General features: G+C 36.1%; 2 protein-coding genes across 3 annotated transcripts in view; one reads left to right on the top strand and one right to left on the bottom strand.

Annotated features, from left to right (window-relative positions):
- LOC139760550 (BRCA1-associated protein-like) overlaps positions 1–25594 on the top strand; it is a 158272-nt gene that overhangs the window by 31393 nt on the left and 101285 nt on the right. The window lies entirely within an intron of this gene.
- LOC139760544 (lysozyme 2-like) lies at positions 4211–23738 on the bottom strand. Of its 2 annotated transcripts, XM_071683867.1 has the most exons (5): positions 23546–23738; positions 11636–11812; positions 9879–9952; positions 6934–7067; positions 4211–5399 (listed from the first exon to the last, which is right to left on the bottom strand). In XM_071683867.1, coding segments are annotated over exons 1-5 (441 nt in total). In that variant the 5' UTR covers positions 23601–23738; the 3' UTR covers positions 4211–5398. The 2 variants fall into 2 exon arrangements, with proteins under 2 accessions (XP_071539968.1, XP_071539969.1); XM_071683868.1 differs by lacking the exon at positions 4211–5399 and having other exon boundaries at positions 6928–7067.

Genomic DNA, 25594 nt, shown 5'->3' with positions numbered 1-25594 from the left:
ACCAGCTGCCACAATCAGGATTCGAACCTATACACTCGACCCCTGGCGGCCCATGAATACATCATGTTCAGCAACGCTAACCGATGCACCACGGAGCTTACGCGATATGTATTTAGGAGGAAAATCTGAACGGTCAAATTGCACTTGCAGATGAATGAGCCGACCTGATTTTGCAGTCATCAGGGTCTTATGCATATTTATCGATTGAACATAATATTAATAAAAGAATTTTTGCAGTTAAAGTTGAGGTCAAGTTTAATAGGTGTGCCTTATTTCTCTTGAAATGCCTATCATTTTCCTGTCTTTAGCCATAATTGTAAAGATACGGGAGTATACGAGAAGCACAGATAACAAGACATACCTGTTGGTTCATGAGAAGGTAACCTGCTGGAGGACATAAGTATTGTCCTGAGGTCATAAATATCATTTGTGTTAAAGACTGGTCAGTAGAGCAGAAGGCGTGTCGAGAGCCTTGCATCACTCTGGCACAACAGTAAATGAACATATACCGCCATGGAATTTTGTTGGGAAATGGAGAGGAGGCTTAGATTCAGAACGGTAGAAAGGGTTTATATTCAAAACAATATTTTTTTTTTTCCTTTTACAACAAGCGCATTTGCCAATGATAAGGATCATTTGGGATGGTTCTTTGCTTAGCTTTGATTGAAAGGTATTGATCATCTTCTCATAGACGGTATTTTTGTGGTAATTTTTTCCAGTTATGCACTTAAACAAGCAAAAAAAAAAAACTTTTGACTGCGTTTCTATTCGTCTTTCTTTTCATTTTATGTTATCTTCGGCTGCGGATTATTTTTTTCGTAACATGAGAAACTTTTCGTCCGTTGTATTGTCCAAACAGTTTAGATTTTTTGATAACTTTTAGATATCTTTAGAGTGTGCAATTTCGCACGAGATATGATTGTAGACTTCCCAGTCTTTCCTCTGTAGGCTTACGTCTGAGTGATGAAATTAGTTTTGTTTCTCTTCTCTGAATTGAACATATCTTTTTGTTTTGTCACAGATCAAGCCTGGTGACCAGAAGTGAACATCGTATTTCAAAATGAGGTCTAAGCAGTGTTTTGTAAAGAGTAGACTATGTTTCCTTCATTTTATAGTTAACATTTCTGGCTGTGAAATATGGTATTCTTTTAACGTAACCGTATACAGCTAGGCTTTCTTTTTCGTATTTCGGGTCCCAGCTGATAATAACTTATATTTTCCCTTCTTGTACTTCTAATAATGGTTTACCGATCATTTATTTGTGATCGAAGTTGTTCTTGCCAGAGTGTATTACTTGGCATTTGTGATCGATGTTGTTCTTGCCAAAGTGTATTACTTGGCATTTGTCTCCATTGAGGTCGACTTGCCATGTCTCAGCCCACGCCGTCAGTTGGTCTAGATCATTTTGAATCTTCCGGTAGTCATCCTTGACTAGGCTATATTTCCTGATTTCGGCTCAGTGGCAAATTCTGATATTCTGCTGGTGAGCCCCGTGTCCAAATTACTGTTACTGATAATGAGAAGTGTCAGTCTTAGGACTAAGCCTTGTGATACTCCATAAGTCTCGTTAAGCAGTCTGTTACGGCCCAGTTCGCGAAGTCAGACTGGAAGAGTTGAATAGTCGGATTGCTTTCTGCTCGAATATGTATAGTTAGAATGTAGAACGAGAACCTCACCATATATGAGAGCAATACTCTATATGGGGATGAATATAGCTGTCCAATGGTAGCATTTGTCCAGAAGAAAATATTCACATATGAAAAGGTTTTCCAGTTTCATAGAGGGAGACAGCAGTTAGCTTAGTGCTGGGGTTTTCAAGATAGGTTAGATGTTAAAATGATATGCCAAATATAATTATTGAGGTGACTGGGGGAATTACAGATACGTTAAAAGAGATGGAAAAGTTGTGAGGGGTTGCAGAAAAAGAGATGAGCAGAAACTGGATTTTAGAGGTAATAACTTAACCTAGGTTCTGTCTGCCTTACTGAGTGCACGAAACAAGTTGCGGTTAGAAGAGACGCAGATCGAGGGGGCAAAGTGGAAGTAAATGAAGGAATGCAAGGAAATATGGGTGAGAAGAGAGTGGTGAGAGTCAGTGAGCTTAGGAAGGAGACCTGTGTGAAGAAAAATCAGGAGAGATTAAGTGTACAGTGGTAAAAGGTGTAAAAGTAAATAAAGTTATAGGAGTGGGTAAGGGATGAGAGGTATTTAGGGAAGCAGTTCTGGCATGTGCGAGAGATACGTGTGGCATGCGTAAGGTGGGAAGTGGATAGATTAGAAAGAGAAATAAGTAGAAGGATGGCGAAGTAAAGTTGCTTATGAAAGAGAAAAGAGAGGTGCACGGGTGGTACTTACAGGGAAGGAGTGGATATGACTGGGAGATATGTAAGAGAAAACGCAAGGAGGCGAAGAAAAAGGTGCAGGGGTTGAGAAAGAGGACACGTGAGAGAATATCAATAAACATCAGGAAAAAAATAAGATGTTTTGGAAAGAGGTTGACAGTGTGCGAAAAAAAAAAAAAGAGTACAAATAGGAACAATGATGAAGGGGCAAATGGGAAAATGATAAATGTTGAGAATGAGTGAGTATTTTTAAGGACAGTTGAAAGTCCTTGACGTTAGGAGGGCAGCTGTAGGATCTTTGGGTTGGGGTGGTATGCGAAGTGAGAGAGTCAAGGAGAGTGGTTTGGTGATGAAAGAAAAGGTGGTGAAAGCCTTACGTAAGATGAAATGTGGCAAGTCGGTTGGTGTGGATGGTATTATGGATGAATTTCTTAAGAAAGGGGGCGACTGTGTTTTTGACTGATTAGTTAGGATTTTCATTGTACATACGGATCATGATGAGGTGCTTGAGGATTGATAGAAAGCATGCATGATGCCACTGTATAAAGCCAAGGGGTACTATCAAATGTAAGTGTTCAAACAAAGGTATAAATTTGTTGAGTGTACCTGGTAAATAGTATGTGAGAGTATTGACCGAGAGGGTGAAGACGTGTACAGAGCATCAGACTGAGAAGGAAAAGCGTGATTTCGTAAGTGGTAGAGGATGTGTGGATTAGGTGTTTGCTTTAAGGAATGTGTGTGAGAAATACATAAAGAAACAAATGGATTTGTATGTGGCATTCATGGATCTGGAGAAAGCATTTGATAGGGTTGATGGAATTGCCCTGTGGAAGGTTTTAAGGATATATGGTGTAGGAGGAAAGCTGCTAGAAGAATTAAAAAGTTTTTATCAAGGGTCTATGGCGTGAGAACAGGTAGGAAGAGAGAAGAGTGAATAGTTCCAAATGAAGGTTGGTCTGTGGCAGGGGTTCACCATGGCTGTTTAATTTGCTTGTTGACGGGGTGGAGGGAGAGGTTAATGCAAGAGTCTTGGAGAGATGTGGGAATATGCAGTCTGTTGGGGATGAAGGGGCCTAGGAAGTAATTCATATGTTGTGCAGAAATTGGTGACAAAGTTTGGAAGAGTGTGTGAAAGGAGGAAGTTGAGAGTAAGTACGTATAAAAGCAAAGTTATGAGGTGTAGCATGATGGAGAGAAAGGTTAGTATGGGTGTGAGTTTGATTAGAGAGAAATTGGAGGAAGTGGTTTTTTTTTTTTAGATATCTGTTGGTGGACGTGGCGGCAAATAGAACCATGGAAGCGAAATTGAGTCATATGGTGTGTGAGGGGGGCGAAGGTACTGGGAAATATATATATATATATATATATATATATATATATATATATATATATATATATATATATATAACTAGACAGTGAATTGCATATTCGTAACAGGGACTCTACTAAACCGCGTCACCTGTTTAAGGTAAGTTGGTTTTCAGCTGTTTCTCATGTAAATGCCTTTAAACAAGTTGGAAAAATTGTTTTCCTGTGTTGATATTGACGAGACGAGTTTCACTTTGCACTGGAAATATTTCTGAGTGGACCAGTGAACATTTGCTTATGATAACAGTAGCGCCTGTCATTTTTTAGTCATCAAAGATCATTCTGAAAAGGGTAAATGCAAGAATTCTTTCTTTCATTCACATTTTTTTCGTGATTAAAGTTAAAGGATTAAGAGTCATCAGTATTTGTAATATGTATTTGATCTTCGTGCTGTGAATCCTAAGTTAGTAGTGACCATGGCAGGAGCTGACCTACCAGATCGTGCAGAAGTGTCGAAGGTGGGAAAAATATTCATATGGGATTGAGTAAACGGAACTACGTCATTCAAAATACTTTATTCAATGAATCATGTGACAGTATTAGGCATAAATCCTTATGATCATATGCAGAGAATTAACAAACGGATCATATAGAATAAAAAGCAGAAGGCATTTCTTTTTCTACATTGCATAAAAACAGGGCATTCCTTAGGTTTACATGGGTAAAATTCCAGATTAAACATTTTATACTTGAATCTGCAAGTGCAGTAATTAAAAGATATAAATCATGGACCTGTATATTATGGCCATAAACTGATCCACAAGTAGTGGACCAACTATCTGAAAATATATACCAAATATGTTTTAACATACCTTAACGATGTTTATCCCTTGTAACTATAATTCCTTGAATACCTTTTGTTGTTTCAGCACTCACACTTGCATGAACTATACCATATTAGCACCCTCATATATTTTCTTTAATCTTCTGTTTATACAATGATTGTTCAACAAGGGTGTGAGAAACTGCCTGCCTTGAAAAAAGATTAAGAGTAAAAGTGTCATTTAATGCCTCAGGTAAATACAAAAGAAAGACAGTTCTCATAACGGTTTACATATAACTGAATAAATAACTGAACCAGAGAACAGGGGTAAAACTTGAATAGATTCCTGGAGATGGTCCTGTCACAGACTGTCGTGCCTTGTGGAATTTCATGATGACTCTCAGATGCATCTTTTTTATGGTGATAAATATAAACTAAACAAACAATGTTTACCGTTGAAACAATCTCAGTCACAAATCACTCGTCATTTTTGGAAACAAATGAATTTTGAAAGCCAGACTTGTAACAGCATCTCGTATTAAACGTTGAACACTCTAGATTCCTTTCGGAACTGTATATGATCAAGCACTAGAGAAAGAAATGTTCGACAGTGCCGACTTGGGTTCATTATGATATTAAACGGCAATCGAAGCCTAAAGTAATTAAGTAATTACATACATTGCCATCTATAGTCATGTCGTTTACCTAATGACACAGTTGATCTCCAGGAATAAGGCCCAAATAGCCTGAATCTAAACTATTAAGTTCCTCCACCTAAGATGCCGCAGTAACCGGTTTCCAGTAGGTATCCTATCTCTTACAAAAGTTGGTAACAGGATGGAAGGTCTCTGCAGCCGAAGGCGCCCAAGTTGTGCGTGTCGGCGACTTTATTCCCATCCTGTCTTAGGTCCTTTCTTGTTACTTTTCTTTTCCATTGAAGGAAACAAGGATCGTATTAGCACATGAAGAAAATCTTCTCATTACACATTTAAAAACAAAAGAATAAAAAGGAATACCTTATGCAGTATGGAGGGCTTTGGAAATGTAAAGTAGTAATATCAACTAATAGTAACTATCTATATGTTTTCATTACAACATGCAGAGCAAATCATGCTATGGTTTATTACTATGTTTACTTAAAGAGACCAATAGATTTTCGAATACATTAACATCTAATTTACGAATGACTGTAATTGTAGGCTAATAACATTGTAACTTTGAAAGAACACGTATAGATACTGAAAACTACTGAATATCCAGTATTAATCGCATTCTCCGTTGAAGATATTGCAGTGCATAAGAAATCCTAGTCGTTCCACAGAGTAACACCCGCTTAGATTATTAGGCAAATGGCATTGAAGATGCGTTGCGTTGCAGAGTGGAAACTGGTAATGAGCAAAGCGAACCAATGCAGAGTTATTGAGGTAAGCTAAAAAAAAGAAAAGATGAGAGGCTTCATCAAAACATTTTACGTACCCAGTGCTCTAAAATCTATGTAATGCCGTTCGTAGATTAAGACATGCAAGATTACCATGTTGATTGATTTTTTTTTTAATTCCACTGCCAGTTCTCATCACCACCCACAGTATTCGTCACCGTTACCAGACCATTATCTCAAAAGTTCTTAAGAAATTTCCTCTCACAAAGGATCTTGTATTTTTCTACAGTTTCTCCATGAATATCAATAATTATACCTTAGTTTAATTATTGACATCCATACGAGACAAAAAAGAGACAGGCTGCTTACTGGGATTGAGATATACACTGCTACGTGATATTCAAACACAACAGTAAAACATACTAGAGACACTTATGATAATTCAAATTATGATGCATAATCAAAATATACTGGTCTGTATTTTATCTTTTTCAACGTAGTATGATTTGGTTTATGCGTTTGCCTTCGGTGAAGCTTATTGATCAACTAAGCCTAGCCGTTATATTTCCTTTCATTCGTTAATTTATACACAGCATGGCAGTAAGATGTTACCTTGGAAGATGAAGGTAATGGCAGTAAAACAAGCAAAATCATATCATTAAATGAATATCAAAGCATCAGTTTTCTTCTTCGTTCTAAGAAGGATGTTTGTTGGCGTGCTTTATATCATTTGTGTATTGCGTCTGCATAAACAAACATTATATCTCTTTTGCTTAGTCAAGAAACGTGATGAGAAATGGTACATGCATTGAAATATATTTGTGTGTCTAGGGTATAAAATGAAGTATGACAGACACTGCTGCTCAGTTTGTTGATAAAATGTAGTTAGAGATATTTTAGGTAAAGGTTAGTGTAAGCAATCTAATCTGATTACATAGAGATTATTTCAATAGGATTCACAGGAAGAAAAAAAAGATCAAAGTGGCAGTACTGCAAAGCATGCAGGACGGTAGAGAGATCTCTCCACCAGATATGAAAGAATTTCAATTACGAAGAAGACAGGTCCAAGTGGTAAAACTTACTATACAAGTCGATTAGCACATTCGTAGTATAATTCTCCGAACTTGCCGGTCAGGGGTTGTCCGCATCCATTCGGACCATATTTATGGATCCTCACATAGTCTTCGCAGGTGAGTTGGCCGTCTCCATCACAGTCCTGATATATGCGTGAGGAATGTAATTACGGTTTCTGATTATTTAAAGAATCTATCATAAAGTAAATAGGAAGGCCCTTTTAAAAAACTCTTCATTAATAAGTAATATATTTTTCATTTTTCTTTTCACAAATTCTGGTTAGCGTAAATCTGTTTCTTACAATTAAGGAATGTAAATGGTTTTGGAATTTCTATAGTTACGTTAGTGTAAAAGAGAAGTTCTTCACTAGGTAAGATAGATATGAGGAGTCCTTTTCGAATTTACCACGATAAGTAGCATAACAGCGGCTAACCTCAGTGGTAACAGCCTATGTCAAGAAACAAGTGATAATGCTTATATATCAGGTTCTATAGGAATTAACAAAGTTTGTTAGACAATCCAATGGGGGATAAATATTTTGTGAAAGTGCTGCTAGAGAAAGTTTGTTATCCCTCAAGAGGTAATGGTGTAGACCATAAAACTACCAGATCAAGATTTCCATATATATATATATATATATATATATATATATATATATATATATATATATATATATATATATATATATATACATATATATATGGGAGACACAAGAGAAAAATACAAGTCAGTTGATATAGCTACGTCTCTTCGTTGTATATCAACTGACTTATATTTCTCTCTTGTGTCTATCCTGATGATGTGATTATTACACGAAAGTGCGCTTGGGAACTTATCGTGTTTCATTTTCCCCGTGGACTCATAGGAATATACTTGATCACGCGCAAAATTGTGATCCTTTCCAATATATATATATATATATATGTGTGTGTGTGTGTGTGTGTGTATGTGTATTGTTATGCACTGATATGTAAACACACACACACACACACACACACAAAGGCCTCCGTTGACTAGCGGTTGGCGTTATTAACCTTTGAGCATGCACGGGCTGCTTGGGATAAAACCCGTGTAAGTTCGAAACCTGGTCGCGGCAACTGGTCCATAGGCCAGCCACCTGTTCATCCTCTCCATAGGGCCAGTCGATAAGATTATTACCAGGCACAGGCAAGGGTGTGTGTGTGTGTGTGTGTGTGTACATACATCCGTAGGAGTAAAGACGTGGTGCATGTATGCCAGGTTAAGAAACGGGTCAGCAAGAGCGTAAAACTTTCTTCCTGTAACACATAGTAATCACACACACGTACACGTGCGCGCATGCGCTTACATATAAGCTTTCATCGTGCTGTCGTTTGAATTAACTTCCACGAATCCCAGGGCATTTGTTCGAGTCTTAGATGAAGCGAATGGTTTACAGCTTTGCAGTTCATTTAGCATTCAGAGTTACCTCGCGAAATGGGTAACAGACGCAAGCTGGGCGTGTCTTATTCTGTTTTCACAAGTTGTTTTGCTTCCTGATTTTTTAGGTTTCACTTATTTTTTTTTTTTCACATTTCTTCCTCGTTTTGATCATCGGTTTTGAAAGTGCGCGTTTTCGTATAAAAGCTTTTTCTTGAATATTGTAAGGTTTTCCTTGTATAGTGTTTTTAAGGTTTTCTATGAATAGCTTTTAAGGACATCCTTGAGTAGTATTTCTAAGACTTGGTGCCTTACATTTTTGTACTCATTTGTCTTTATTGTTAATACATTTTCAAGATGACAGTAATCAGCGATCTTTGAATCCTCGGACCCTTTAAAGAATAATTCTTAACTTCCTTTAAGATTCTATATCTGACGACAGCATATAACACAACGCAGCATTGTTCATGTTGCACCTGTATTCCAATTATATCAACATCATATGTCCCTCAGGATGTCTTGGTGTTTGTAGAAGCGGTTCATACATACGAAATGTTTCTCGTGTACCACTCAATCAGTTCTTTCATGTACTTTTTTTTTTACGTCTGAAAAAAAAAAATAATTTCCTTCAAATCCAGATCTATAACATAGGTATCCCTTATCATTTTCTTTAGGACTGTCAAGAATTGTGTCCATCTCAATTTTCTTCTTCATTTGTTTGCTGAACACTGGATTTGAGTCCCGGTTATGGTGCATAACCTTGTAATCTATCCCCATATATATATATATATATATATATATATATATATATATATATATATATATATATATATATATATATATATATATATATGTGTGTGTGTGTGTGTGTGTGTGTGTGTGTGTGTGTGTGTGTGTGTGTGTGTGTATTGCTGGTGAATTTAGGTCTTATCTGTAATGCCACTCCAGTGCCCTTCCGACATCAACTCAACTGTGTTAGGATGTTAATCTTCTTCCAGATCTTTGCCTTCAGAACATACAATGGTACGGTTTCTCCGTCACTTAAGGTCATAGACTTGTCCCTAGTTGCAGCTATTCTCATGATTTGGTCGCCACTCAAGCAGTCGGTACAGTTTCACTTGCGAAAACATACGGCACTGAGCTCCGCACAAACTATCTACGATCACAATCTTCCTGTAATACTAGGACCTCTTTAAGGCTGCGCCCACACGTTGAAGGTGGGTGAAGTAAGCACCTCTGAGACAAGAAGGACCTCAGTGAGGATGTGCTCTTTCCGTCTGATGATGACGATGAACGCTCATGGAAAACTAAGAACTGGAGGTGAGGATTTCCAGCCCTCCCGCTCCCTCCTCTTTTAGTCGCCTTCTTTGACACGCAAGGAATACGTGGGAATTATATATATATATATATATATATATATATATATATATATATATATATATATATATATATATATTCATGATTATAAACATGTAGTGAGAATAACTGCTGTTAGATATCTTCCCTAACATTACAAGGTTTGTTACTATAACTACTAAGAACAGTAATTCCTTACCTTGCCTTCTTTTTCCATGAAAAGGTTGATTGTCTTACTTGCACAGTCAAGGTTTAGCACACAGTCCTCAAAAGCTGAAAAAGGGAAAATGTGAAAAAATGTGAACACATCATATCCTACGAACGATTACAGAATTTGTTTCTTCTGAATTTGTTATTAAGCTGAATATATATTGACCATGCAAATAGACGATTAGAAGGTAATCTAGAAACTAAACATTCCTTAAAGTCATAGGAACAACCACTTCAAATTCCTAAGATCACATCCCTAGGGGTTGAGTTACCTTACTAAAAGAAATTCATGAAATTAATCCTGTGTTTGGACCGCATACGCTAGTGTATATATATATATATATATATATATATATATATATATATATATATATATATTCCAGCAGGAAGGATTCGAACCGCCCAATAGTGTATGATAGAGTCTAGAATGTTGATTCCTTAATAAAGAAGTGATTGTTCGACTACATAGGCTGCGCTGTAAGATATCATGTTGGGAAATATATCTATAACAGACACTGATCTATTTCAGCTTTGAACGAACATACACCACCTGTTGGACTGAATGCAAATGAAATTTAGTATCGATGAATGCGATCTGTTTTGATATCAACGGGTATGAATTCTCTTGAATGCGATCTGTTTTAATATCAACGGGTATAAATTCTCTTGAATGCGATGTTTTAATATCAACGGGTATGAATTCTCTTGAATGCGATCTGTTTTGATATCAACGGGAAAGGCAAGGTATGGTATAAATTCTCTTGAGATACAAAAGGTAAATGAGGAGTCAGACTTAGATATCATAATCGTCGATGATCGAAGACCAAGTGAACAGTGCACAGGAGCAGCGAAAGAGCAAATAAGATTGTTGGATGTATAGGTAGGGCTCTTATTGAACTGAAGTCCAGGGAAATCATCCTTCCTCATGACATGTCATTCGTGTAGCCATATCTTGAATACTGTGTTCAGTTTTGATCACCCTCCCTGAGGAGAGGCATAGACAGAATGAAGAGAGTACACAAAGCGAACTACCAAGATGATTGGTTCCCAGACTGAGAAAAAAATGCTATGAGAGCAGACTGAATGACTTGAATATTTTTAGTTTACAAGAGATGGTGAAAGGGGTGGGGGAGGGGGGGGGGGGCGTTATTTGCTACAAAAGCTGCGATAATCTCGACCTAAGGAGATACAAACGGCAAGTCTCGTCTGATTTCACTCGTAGTAAGTGTCACAACTCGTGAGCAAAAACGCTTTCCCTCGCATATGACGAAGTCCTTTTTTCTTCAACAGGATTTTCAACATATGGAATGATGGACCAATTAAAGTTGAAATTGAACCACAGATACGGGTAAGAACAGATTTGATGAAATATCGTTTCCAGTCCACGACTGTCATTAACTGCGCCTCTTTGATTACATTTAAAGTTAATGGAAAATTTCCTATTTTGAATATGTACGTATTTCTCCTTTTACTACACTGATCAATGGGGTTTCATATCTCTTTCTCCAGCACAAGCAGCCACGAAGGGACCCAGTGGTCTGTTGCTGTTTGAATTGCTTTGCAGTAATCGAGTTGTCTTGGGTCGACGTGCAAAAGAATTTTGCTGATCACATAGTCTGGCACACAGGAACAACAATGAGTATCGTGCAACAGACGTGCACTTCCATGGACATACCTCCCGTGAGTTACATTTTGATAAGCCTAAAAGACATTACATTATCAGCAGCCATATTCATCGTCACTTACCTCCCCTAGTATCAGCGTTTGTATAGGTATTGAGAGGTCTCCCAGCCGTAGCCCAGTAGTTATATGAGATAAGGAATGGTCCGCAAAAATAACTGTTTGAATGGTGACATTGCTCGTTGCGATTACATCCCGTCGAAGCGTGGCATATGCAGCCCAAACAGTTGGATGGCACGGCACCTGCAATGAATAGCATCAATTAGCTGTGGTTCAGAATATAATGATCATACATCAAGTCATATCATATGGTATAACGAGAACAAGTCATTTGTACATTATTTCTTAATAATGTTGCTGCTCAATATTTAATATTAGCTCAGGTCCTGACGTCTTAAAATCTTAGATTTACAAAGAAAAAAGAAAGAAAAAATCTGTACTTGAAATCTTAGATTTACAAAGAAAGAAAAAATCTGTACTTGAAATCTTTGATTTACAAGAAAAAAGAAAAAATTTGTACTTGAAATCTTTGATTTACAAGAAAAAAGAAAAAATTTGTACTTGAAATCTTACATTTACAAAGAAAAAAAAATCTGTACTTGAAATCTTAGATTTACAAAGAAAGAAAAAATCTGTACTTGAAATCTTACATTTACAAAGAAAAAAGAAAAAATCTGTACTTGAAATCTTACATTTACAAAGAAAAAAAAATCTGTACTTGAAATCTTACATTTACAAAGAAAAAAGAAAAAAATTGTACTTGAAATCTTACATTTACAAAGAAAAAAAAATCTGTACTTGAAATCTTAGATTTACAAAGAAAGAAAAAATCTGTACTTAAAATCTTAGATTTACAAAGAAAAAAAAATCTGTACTTAAAATCTTAGATTTACAAAGAAAGAAAAAATCTGTACTTGAAATCTTAGATTTACAAAGAAAAAAAAATCTGTACTTGAAATCTTAGATTTACAAAGAAAAAAAAATCTGTACTTGAAATCTTAGATTTACAAAGAAAAAAAAATCTGTACTTGAAATCTTTGATTTACAAAGAAAAAAAAATCTGTACTTGAAATCTTAGATTTACAAAGAAAAAAAAATCTGTACTTGAAATCTTACATTTACAAAGAAAAAAAAATCTGTACTTGAAATCTTAGATTTACAAAGAAAGAAAAAATCTGTACTTGAAATCTTAGATTTACAAAGAAAGAAAAAATCTGTACTTGAAATCTTAGATTTACAAAGAAAGAAAAAATCTGTACTTGAAATCTTTGATTTACAAAGAAAAAAAAATCTGTACTTGAAATCTTTGATTTACAAAGAAAAAAAAATCTGTACTTAAAATCTTAGATTTACAAAGAAAAAAAAATCTGTACTTGAAATCTTTGATTTACAAAGAAAAAAAAATCTGTACTTGAAATCTTAGATTTACAAAGAAAGAAAAAATCTGTACTTGAAATCTTTGATTTACAAAGAAAAAAGAAAGAAAAAATCTGTACTTGAAATCTTTGATTTACAAAGAAAAAAAAATCTGTACTTGAAATCTTACATTTACAAAGAAAAAAGAAAGAAAAAATCTGTACTTGAAATCTTAGATTTACAAAGAAAAAAGAAAAAATCTGTACTTGAAATCTTAGATTTACAAAGAAAAAAGAAAGAAAAAATCTGTACTTGAAATCTTTGATTTACAAGAAAAAAGAAAAAATCTGTACTTGAAATCTTAGATTTACAAAGAAAGAAAAAATCTGTACTTGAAATCTTTGATTTACAAAGAAAAAAGAAAAAATCTGTACTTGAAATCTTTGATTTACAAGAAAAAAGAAAAAAATTGTACTTGAAATCTTAGATTTACAAAGAAAAAAGAAAGAAAAAATCTGTACTTGAAATCTTACATTTACAAGAAAAAAGAAAAAATTTGTACTTGAAATCTTACATTTACAAAGAAAAAAAAATCTGTACTTGAAATCTTTGATTTACAAAGAAAAAAGAAAAAATCTGTACTTGAAATCTTTGATTTACAAGAAAAAAGAAAAAATCTGTACTTGAAATCTTTGATTTACAAAGAAAAAAGAAAAAATCTGTACTTGAAATCTTGATTTACAAAGAAAAAAAAATCTGTACTTGAAATCTTTGATTTACAAGAAAAAAGAAAAAAATTGTACTTGAAATCTTGATTTACAAAGAAAAAAAAATCTGTACTTGAAATCTTACATTTACAAAGAAAAAAAAATCTGTACTTGAAATCTTACATTTACAAAGAAAAAAAAATCTGTACTTGAAATCTTTGATTTACAAAGAAAAAAAAATCTGTACTTGAAATCTTTGATTTACAAAGAAAAAAGAAAGAAAAAATCTGTACTTGAAATCTTACATTTACAAAGAAAAAAAAATCTGTACTTGAAATCTTTGATTTACAAAGAAAAAAAAATCTGTACTTGAAATCTTACATTTACAAAGAAAAAAGAAAAAATCTGTACTTGAAATCTTAGATTTACAAAGAAAAAAAAATCTGTACTTGAAATCTTACATTTACAAAGAAAAAAAAATCTGTACTTGAAATCTTACATTTACAAAGAAAAAAAAATCTGTACTTGAAATCTTAGATTTACAAAGAAAAAAAAATCTGTACTTGAAATCTTAGATTTACAAAGAAAAAAGAAAGAAAAAATCTGTACTTGAAATCTTTGATTTACAAAGAAAAAAAAATCTGTACTTGAAATCTTTGATTTACAAAGAAAAAAAAATCTGTACTTGAAATCTTGATTTACAAAGAAAAAAAAATCTGTACTTGAAATCTTACATTTACAAAGAAAAAAAAATCTGTACTTGAAATCTTAGATTTACAAAGAAAGAAAAAATCTGTACTTGAAATCTTTGATTTACAAAGAAAAAAAAATCTGTACTTGAAATCTTACATTTACAAAGAAAAAAAAATCTGTACTTGAAATCTTTGATTTACAAGAAAAAAGAAAAAAATTGTACTTGAAATCTTACATTTACAAAGAAAAAAAAATCTGTACTTGAAATCTTACATTTACAAAGAAAAAAGAAAAAATTTGTACTTGAAATCTTAGATTTACAAAGAAAGAAAAAATCTGTACTTGAAATCTTAGATTTACAAAGAAAAAAGAAAAAAATTGTACTTGAAATCTTAGATTTACAAAGAAAGAAAAAATCTGTACTTGAAATCTTTGATTTACAAAGAAAAAAAAATCTGTACTTGAAATCTTACATTTACAAAGAAAAAAAAATCTGTACTTGAAATCTTACATTTACAAAGAAAAAAGAAAAAAATTGTACTTGAAATCTTACATTTACAAAGAAAAAAAAATCTGTACTTGAAATCTTTGATTTACAAAGAAAAAAAAATCTGTACTTGAAATCTTACATTTACAAAGAAAAAAGAAAAAAAAATCTGTACTTGAAATCTTACATTTACAAAGAAAAAAAAATCTGTACTTGAAATCTTGATTTACAAAGAAAAAAAAATCTGTACTTAAAATCTTAGATTTACAAAGAAAAAAAAATCTGTACTTGAAATCTTACATTTACAAAGAAAAAAAAATCTGTACTTGAAATCTTACATTTACAAAGAAAAAAAAATCTGTACTTGAAATCTTGATTTACAAAGAAAAAAAAATCTGTACTTGAAATCTTAGATTTACAAAGAAAAAAAAATCTGTACTTGAAATCTTAGATTTACAAAGAAAGAAAAAATCTGTACTTGAAATCTTAGATTTACAAAGAAAAAAAAAATCTGTACTTAAAATTTTTTAATTTACAAAGAAAAAAGAAAAAAAAAATCTGTACTTGAAATCTTTTTTAACAAAGAAAAAAAAATCTGTACTTGAAATCTTGATTTACAAAAAAAAAAAAAAAAATCTTATTTAAAAATCTTGATTTACAAAAAAAAAAAAAAAAAAAAAAAATATATATATATATATATATATATATATATATATATATATATATATATATATATATATATATATATATATATATATATATATATATATATATTTATATATATATATATTTTACTCCATCCTAGGATGTTCTTATCTTTTATCATAAGATAAGGTGCTTCAGGGTTTTGCCTGTACTCATGAATTCTGCAATTCGTTTCAGATTTTTACCTTCGCATCGTTCGAAATCTCTCTCCGCAAAGATATAATCAGTCACATATGTTCAGATATCTGCAACTCTGATATGGCGCTCTGAGGGTCATATCAAATGACACCATCATTCATACCCTAGGTCACCCTATCTTGATCTAGGATCGTAACGTCGTGTTTATTACGTGGTTCATAAAGGGTGGCGGGCAAGTAATGATGAATATCCTTTCATCACTTCACACCCGACATCACGCAGATGAATCGAAACTCACGCTTCTATAAGTTGGAGAAACAATCTGCTGGCTGCTGCTCCTCCTCCTCGCCGCCACCACCACCACCCCCACTGAACAAGAAGCCTGTGAACCCCTGAACTGGAAGAATTCAAAGCCTATCCGTTATTGAGCCTTACGTTGCTCAGATGATGAGAGCAGTGCGCGTCGCAAGCCTGCACTTTACCTTCCTCATTCCACTCGTGACTGGTGGTGGTGGTGTTCTACGTTTCCGTCATATGGTTGTCTATAGGTCAGTTAGGAGAACAGTAAGTGATGGGAATTCGTAAGTTCGTAAGAGATCGTTCTCTGGCGGCGTTAGTTACGACAGTAAGAATTATCCTTGATTGTGGATCATTGTTTTTCTGGATGTATGTGTGACTGTATTCGGTATCAACTACAAGATGATTTTCAAACCAGTATTTGTATCAAGGCACATCAAACCTGCATCATCTATGTTTTCTAGACTGCCCGCCCACAAGCACTCCCCAACGTCCCTCGTATCAAAATAACAAAACCATCTTCCAAATTACCCAACGACACCGAAAATGCTGGTCATGTTCTCCTTGATTTTCTTTTTTGAACAAATGACAATCGTGCAAGTACTCCTGGAGTCGGTATATAAGTGGCTTGGTCTTAAAGTCATGATGGGAACAACGAATCATCATAACCAACTTTGTGTCTTATATACCGAATAGTACTCCGAAGAGGAAGAGAAGTGGCATCTAGAACGATGAGGTGTAGCTTAACAAAGAAGAAAAAAAATCTGTACTTAAAATCTTAGATTTACAAAGAAAAAAGAAGGAAAAAATCTGTACTTGAAATCTTTGATTTACAAAGAAAAAAAAATCTGTACTTGAAATCTTAGATTTACAAAGAAAAAAGAAAGAAAAAATCTGTACTTGAAATCTTTGATTTACAAAGAAAAAAAATCTGTACTTGAAATCTTTGATTTACAAAGAAAAAAGAAAGAAAAAATCTGTACTTGAAATCTTAGATTTACAAAGAAAAAGAAAAAATCTGTACTTGAAATCTTACATTTACAAAGAAAAAAGAAAAAAATTGTACTTGAAATCTTACATTTACAAAGAAAAAAGAAAAAATCTGTACTTGAAATCTTACATTTACAAAGAAAAAAGAAAAAATTTGTACTTGAAATCTTACATTTACAAAGAAAAAAAAATCTGTACTTGAAATCTTACATTTACAAAGAAAAAAGAAAAAAAAATCTGTACTTGAAATCTTAGATTTACAAAGAAAGAAAAAATCTATACTTGAAATCTTAGATTTACAAAGAAAAAAGAAAAAATCTGTATTTGAAATCTTAGATTTACAAAGAAAATAGAATCCTGTTTAGTGTTTGTATCCGCAACAGGAACTGGTTAGTGTACTGGAGTTCCCTGACGAGTTCGGGTCCAGCGAGCAACGCATATGAAAAAAAAGAATCAGATTATGCAACTCCCCGACACCACCTTGTCCTGTTATTCCTTGAGGCGGTCTGCCAGGGTCCTTAACCAAGACTTGTCCTAGTTTAACATATCGTAGAATTATATGTTGGCAAAAAAAAGGGGGAGGTTTTCACAGCTGATCCCAATATAACCATTTTACTGATGATAAAAATTATTTTTTACTGAGACTAGCCCATTTTCTTTCTCTTTGCTAGAATTTTATATTTGCTAATATCAACAGACTTGTGCCTTCTTTGCATTTGTTTGGTACTATACCGTCGTTCAAAGTCCAGCTTGATTTCACAGTGAGCAACAGTCAAACGACACGTGATTTTGTGACACACTGGACTTGTTGTGTACCGAGTCTGGCTTACCGACCATATATAGGACAGTGTGGCCGTCAAACCCAAATATGTAAATAGAAGGAAAAAAAATTTCATCAGCGGTTTGTTTTCTTCTGCATTTCAGCCTTTGGATTCACCTCGCCTAACGAAAAGTTCATATATTTCGTAACGCTGTAATCTGAGAGGGTTCCTTGTCTTAAGGTGATATTTGTTCTTTTTTTCCTCCCTTTTTTTTTTGGTGAAAATACACTGTACAAAGAACAAAAAAATCGTGATTAATGACTAAGCGTACTTAAACTTTGCAGTGGAATGGCCTCTTAAGTCGTTGAAACTTGTGTTTCAAGAGTTTTTTTGTTGAATTTCTTGGGCATCAACCCCTAGACGGTCCTAATGTAAAACCTTTAAAATGCATAACATATGAAAAATGTATATTAGCCACACTTCTGAGGTTCTTTGTGTGTGTGGGCGAGTGGTGGGAGTGTAGGACCGAGTTCAATAGAGCTTGGCTTGGGGGAAAAGCTACGGAATTCCCCTTGGACTCTAGGTTGCGTCTGAGCTCCGAGAAAGGTTCTGACGTGGGAAACTTAGGTACCAGCCAGAAAGACTTCTACCAACATCCGGCATGGATATGATAATCTTGTCTAGTTTTACGTAGATGTGTATCGTAGTATTTATACAGTGAGTCTGTCGCATGTTTTAGCTAGTTCCTTTTACTCTAGACTCATCGGCAACATCCGGGTCCATTATCTTGCTACCAAGGTTCTCATCAGGCAGACTACCCGTTCGACCACACGGAGGAGGGTCCTAGTTTGATCATTATCATTCAATGTGCACCTTCAGGCAATGTCAGGATACTAGGGTTATGTTTGTCACATTTATATCAGTATCTTTATCAGTATCATTAAATTTCTTCCCTATGTTGAGTTACTTATGATATATATATATATATATATATATATATATATATATATATATATATATATATATTTTATTTATTTCATTATACTTTGTCCCTGTCTCCCGCGTTAGCGAAGTAGCGCAAGGAAACAGACGAAGGAATGGCCCAACCCACCCACATACACATGTATAAGCATACACGCCCACACTCGCACATATGCATACCTATACAATTCAACGTATACATACATATACGTACATAGACATATACATATATACACAAATGTACTTATACTTACTGCCTTCATCCATTCTCGTCGCCACCCCGTCACACATGAAATGGCACCCCCTCCCCACGCGCGCGCGCGAGGTAGCGCTAGGAAAAGACAACAAAGGCCACATCACGTCGACCCCGATATACCACATCGTTCCAATCACTCTATTCCTTGCACGCCTTTCATCCTCCTGTATGTTCAGGCCCCGATCGCTCAAAATCTTTTTCACTCCATCCTTCTACCTCCAATTTGGTCTCCCATTTCTCCTCGTTCCCTCCACCTCTGACACATATATCCTCTTTGTCAATCTTTTCTCACTCATTCTCTCCATATGACAGAACCATTTCAATACACCCTCTTCTGCTCTGTCAACCACACACTTTTTATTACCACACATCCCCTTACCCTTTCATTACTTAATCAAACCACCTCACACCACATATTGTCCTCAAATATCTCATTTCTAACACATCCACCCTCCTCCGCACAACCCTGTCTTTAGCCCACGCCTGGCGACCATATAACATTGTATGCAGTCTGTTGTGGAGGAGAGGGCTTGGAAAGTGAGTCAGTTGTTTTTCGCTAATGATACAGCGTTGGTGGCTGATTCGGGTGAGAAACTGCAGAAGCTGGTGACTGAGTTTGATAAAGTGTGTGAAAGAAGAAAGCTGAGAGTAAATGTGAATAAGAGCAAGGTTATTAGGTTCAGTAGGGTGGGCTTTTTTTTCCTTTTTTTTTTTCGAAAAGTAGAACCGGAGGAGAGGATTTCCAGCTCCTCGCTCCCACCCCTTTTAGTCGCCTTCTATGACATGCGTATCTTTTTTCCCTTATCCTCAGGGATATATATATATATATATATATATATATATATATATATATATATATATATATATATATATATATATATATATAATCCAGCTTAAGTCAGGTACCTATTTTATCTACTATCCCTTAGAGGTGGATGAACAGTTGGGTTGACTGTGGACCGGCTGCTGCAACTAGGATTCGAACCTATGTGTTATCCCCCGGGCGGCCCATGAATATGTCGAGGTCAACGACGGAACTCCATTGTTCTAAGTGCTCGTTAAACCAGGATTCGTATCACGTGTGTCACACGCACATAAGGGTATTGCATACCAACGACCGACTTAAAACTGGATTTTCAGTGAAAAGAAAATAAAAAAAGAAAAAAGATTCCCAATTCTCGCCGAAGTAAATCTATCAGAACTCCGTTATCATCACTCTGGCATCATCTGATAGTTATTCATAGCTGTCTGGCTGGCTGGTTGACGGGAACCACTCGCCTACGCAGAAAGTCTGATGACAGTGTCAGCGTGCAGTATACAAAAACTGACTTGTACTCTCAAGCCTTCCTCCACACCCAACACCTTCAGGCTACGACGCAGAGGAGGTCGCGCAACCCAACGCAGTGTTGTCGTGCCTGGGCTTCCCTGACGGTGTACATGTTACGCAGTAAATATGCCTTTTTTTCGGATACGTTCTCTCTCTCTCTCTCTCTCTCTCTCTCTCTCTCTCTCTCTCTCTCTCTCTCTCTCTCTCTCTCTCTGATTTATCCTGAATGTAGAGAGAACAGTGTACCAAAGACGTTTTAAGGAGCTGATGATATACCGTTCGCTGTGCCCCTTCTCAACCGCTTTGAACACGGGAATATATCTGCTTCTGATCGATGGTCGGGATGAAGGCAGCATCGGCAGGAGCCCTTTGTCTCTCCTTGAAGAATGCTCGTCATTGTTTTCACAGATGACTTCCCGAGCGACCACTGAATCTTGAAGAGCTAGCAATGGTGATGGTCCTCACGCATGGCCGTGTATGAACAGCACGCAGCAAGAGGCACAGTGTATAGAACGAGGCTAAAACAGACGGGAGGGAGTTTTACACTCGAGTGGTGGGGTGGGGTAACCATCGCTAAGCCTCCTTTCTGCCAAATGATATCTTCGATCATTGTCTTCTACTTTCACAAGTACTTTACTTTGTTCCACTTGTGCCCTTATTCTTCCGCTATGGAAGTGTTCCTTCCTATCTTTTCATAACCAGCTCAGTCTCCTGCAATGACTCCAGTTGCTCTATATATATTTTTTCTTCTGCTGTGTGTGGGGTGATCTCAAAGGTTCCTAGAACAAAGAGTTGCACGCAACGCAGCCTAGTCTCGCCGAGAACAGGTTTTCAGTGACCATGAAAATGGTTGGTTTGAGCCCCTTGAACGCTAGTGGTTAGGTTTCTTTGACAAACACAAGTGTGTGTTTGTCTGTGTATTTTATCTATCATATAGTACCCTTTCGCATGTTAACTTTCAGTCATTGACTTACAGGTCGATAACAACATTAACAGATATGATATCGGATATCTACAGGCAAATCCTTTCATATATCAGAATGCATAGGTATCCCCGCTTTCATTTCTACGCTAGATTCACGCAGAATACACACGTCAGTACATATAACACACACGTCAGCACATATGACACACACGTCAGCACATATAACAATCAGTCTGATCTAGGACTGCATGAATCTGAAGATGAACAAAGAATAAGCAGGTTGTCGAGAAAAGGTTCTGATTCCCAGGAAGTACTGTTGAGGCTGGTGTATGCTAAATTGTGAAGGAATCTATGAATAGAAAGATATTCATAAAAAGAAAGGAAAAACTGAAGGTTTGTTAAAAGAAGATATAGGAGGGTAGATTCGACGTCAAGTTGCCGACTTTAACGTATGAAATATTCTGGGTCAGAGAGCGAGCCTAGGATGGGTAAGATGTACTCGATAACCTACATACAAAGTATTGAAGGTGTGAGCAAAGTGCCCGCGGTACTTTCTTGAGGATTAATGGTTGAATTTTTGGACTGTTGATTTCATATGCGAAAGTTCAGTAGGGCTGTGGAGAAGAACGACAGCTAATGTGATGTCCTTTTACACCGCTAAGCGTTTTTAAAAGGTATGTGGGTATTCCTTTTCCTCAAAGCTCTTTATATTTTTCTCATCCCTCGTGCTCCTCTATCTCCTTAGTTCCTTCTTATGTCTCATTCAAGGCTTGGCCTTAGCAAAAATGTTTGCCTTGTAACTGGAACCTTCGACATGAAAAGAAAAAAGGAATTGAACTTCTGAGTTTCACCTGACGGATCATTGCCCGATGCACTGACAGGTTATTACCAAATGCATGCTCATACTCTCTTCCAGCCCCAGCTCATGAGCTTATTGCTTCAGCTCCTATTGACGTAATCCTAACAAGGAAACTGGTGCTTGTGTGCCAGGGTACGAGCATATATTTGCTCCACTGGATTGACTGGTAAACTCTGCGGATATCAAAATCACTTTCACTCGATTTTGACACGGAATAAATACACACATATACACGCTTCTTCCTCACACCCACAGATAGACAGAAACAGACATTTACAGTAACATTACATTATATATCACGCCTCTTCCTCATATCCACAGACAAAACATACATTACAATAGAATTACCTCACATATGATACACGTCAGTGACCATATGAATTTCATTATATGGAACCTGGAAGACTGTTTTAACCTAAGCGTCTTGTAGTCATCCATTGGATAGAGAATTAGATAAATTGTTTATGCATGGAGGACGTGAGTCATTCGTCCGTAAGTACCAAGGACTGTGTCACTGCCAAGGGACGGGGTTGCTGGTGAAAGTTGGTGTGTGAAAAAGAACTTTCGATTTCACCCATTTGATGTGTTGCAGTAGTTAGCTGAGCTATTTCGCGCTCGATAGCCCTTTAATCTAATATCATATGGACGATAATCGAATCCGACACTAAAGAAAGAGGTTGAGTGAAGGATTTGGACAAGTGTGTGTGTTGAACTGGAGGGAGAATCTTAGTAGAGGTGATGGACAAAAGTCAGTGAGAAGCTAGCTAGAGTTAAGGCAAGAAAAATGAACCAGAGTCATATAATCTTATTAGAGATCAAGAGAAAAGAAGGGTCAGCGATGGAGTGAGGGAGTGAGTGTGGGAGAAGAGGAACCGAGGAGGAATTAGTTACCAGACAATAAAGGACGAGACAACAGGCATGCTATATAAGCAGGTGAGAGAGTAAGGCCACCACGTTCGTGTACTCGAGACAACATGGCAAACTATATCATACATGCAGACACCGACAGCAGGTCTGTTCCCAACATAGCCAGGTCAGTCTCGTAGCGAAGGATGAATGATTAATTCATTCAAGACAATCAAAGACATACTTGAAAAAATTGGTTGTGTTAACATCAACCTTCGTTGAATATTAGTACAGCGAAACTCAAAGCGAAGGCGTACCTCGGCGGAAAGAAAATTTCCCGGTACACAACCGTTAAAACACAGTAACGCTCGTTCGCGCAAAAACATCACAAGCGAGCGTCTCGATCACTGTCGGCACGACTTAACACTAGGGTCGTTCGTCCCCAGTCGTTAAGAACCTGATGGCTATTGATAGCTAGTGAATCCAACCATTTTATTCTTTTCATTGAGAAGACTTTCATCCGAATTTAAAACATATAGGTATTAAAATTTATAAGAAATAAGATCAGCATCTCTCTCTCTCTCTCTCTCTCTCTCTCTCTCTCTCTCTCTCTCTCTCTCTCTCTCTCTCTCTCTCTAGCCAGCTTACCGTTCACCATGACGATGAGGGCCATGAGGCAGATGAGTATCGCCTTCAGTGACATGGTGTCTACCTTCTCCCTGTTAATAGCCGGTGAAGTACTCTTGCGCAAAGGTGCCTCGGGTAGGAGGAGTTGGCTGGTGGTGCAGATGGAAGAGCCTTGATCAAGTGAGCTGACACGGCGGCTGCGGCTACCCGACTGGAGGGGTGCGGACAGGGAAGGATATCTAATGCTGGCACGTTCTTAACTCTCGGAGAATTTTCATTGGCCTTCGTACATTTGTATTTGTTTTAGTCCTTACGATCAGCATTGAAAGGTAGTATTTTTCTTCGTTTTATCATCACCAGAAAGTATCCATCTTAAAAGCGGCGACGACATATCGTTAGTAACATTGTGTTCCCATTACGGGAACCTGCCCACACTATATTTACATATTCATTCATCAATGAAATGTCCTATGTAGTAACTCAGCCATCCAGTCTTAGAGTAAATGATAATGATGGAAAAAAAAATTAGTCTTGTCTGACTAAGAACACGATTGCCGAGCGTGGTTTAGGGGGGGTTAAGGGGAATGGGGTAAGGGGGAGTGGGTGCGGTGAGTATTCTTGCCCTCTTGCTCAACCCGTAAAAGTTACAGTACCCGATGTGATGCTTAAAACAACTTTATATCTACCTTTGATTTTGGATTGATTTGTATAATGTTGATCTACAAAACATTATCTCATGCGTGGAGTGAAAAAAAAAAAATTCCCTTCTTTACTTAATTCTTTATTGATGAAACGAAGTTTGACCTCTGTGAACGAACAGATTTCTTCATTGAGATTTTCCTAAGGTACAAACCGAAAAAAAAAAAAAAAGGGAAACAGGAGAGACATGATGTCAACATCCTTCTTTCTGGAACTTTCAAAATAGCTTGGCTGCTGCATGTGTCTCCTGTGTTGTTAAATGATTTGCTTCTTAATTATCTTCATCTCGAGCACCGCTGTATATTGTTTTAACTTTCTCTCGAAAATATGAGTTTTGCATGCCTAACCTTGGTTTATCTTTCTTTGCTTGAAGATGCGTTTGACCGAGCTCAAATATATCTTTAATATGTTTTGATGCTTTCACCTGACCCATATGGGTTAGGTCAGAGGCCGCTGGTGTAAGGGTGTCGTGCAGATGAGGCTGAAGAAATTGTACTTATGATGGTTATTGAGTATGATGGTCTTTGGTGAAAAGCCTATGGTGTCAAGGGTGTAGCGAACATTTGTCTGGTGATGTCTCCCTTCATGGTGAACACGATAGTTGGTGCTTCTTCAGTGTACCTGAATATACCAACCTTTTCTCATATGAAACATATTGTTGGATATTTTACCTTAATTAATCAAACTATAAAACTTTATAGAGAGGAAGCTTGTGTACTAAACCTCAACTACCATATATATAAGTTTTTTAACGAAGTACAGCACTGGGCACGCTTTCTTTCCTAATTTCCATTTAGCAAATATTTTATTTATCTAGCTTGCTGAAGCACTTCTTGATGAATGAAAGATTGCTCTAATTTTTACTAATATCATTACGATTTTGGTGATATACAGCACAGCAAGGGGAGAGGTGAAAATGCGAGTTTTAAAGGACCAGCCAACGTCTACTTTTGTAACGCAAAAAATCTGAGTTTATTGTGTAAAGTCCTGACTTACAATAGACAAGGGCCCGTACCTGGCAAAGAACTTTATAATGCATTTAACTTATAGTACACCTTCAGTGTGACAGTAACAACATTTTTCAAAGAACCGATTGCTTACTAACTGACGTTGACGACAAAACAAACGTTTGATCTTGTGTGCTAAATATCTAGCTTCCTTTTTCATTGAAAAATGAAGGTTTTACGACTTTCTTGACAAAGAAATATTTTCCGTAGTTAAGTTTAATCCTGGTGGTATTTCTTTAAACCAAAAATTATTCTCCCTCGTTTGTGGTGGACAAAATTTCTATTGTCTGTGGTTGGTAAATCTATGGAAACTATCTTTAGGGATGAAATTGTACCACTTAGCGGACCGCTACTTAAACGATTC

This window comes from Panulirus ornatus, chromosome 37 (genome assembly GCF_036320965.1).
Source record: "Panulirus ornatus isolate Po-2019 chromosome 37, ASM3632096v1, whole genome shotgun sequence".
In the NCBI taxonomy this organism is placed as follows: domain Eukaryota; kingdom Metazoa; phylum Arthropoda; class Malacostraca; order Decapoda; family Palinuridae; genus Panulirus; species Panulirus ornatus.
This window is presented reverse-complemented; position numbering and strand designations above follow the sequence as displayed.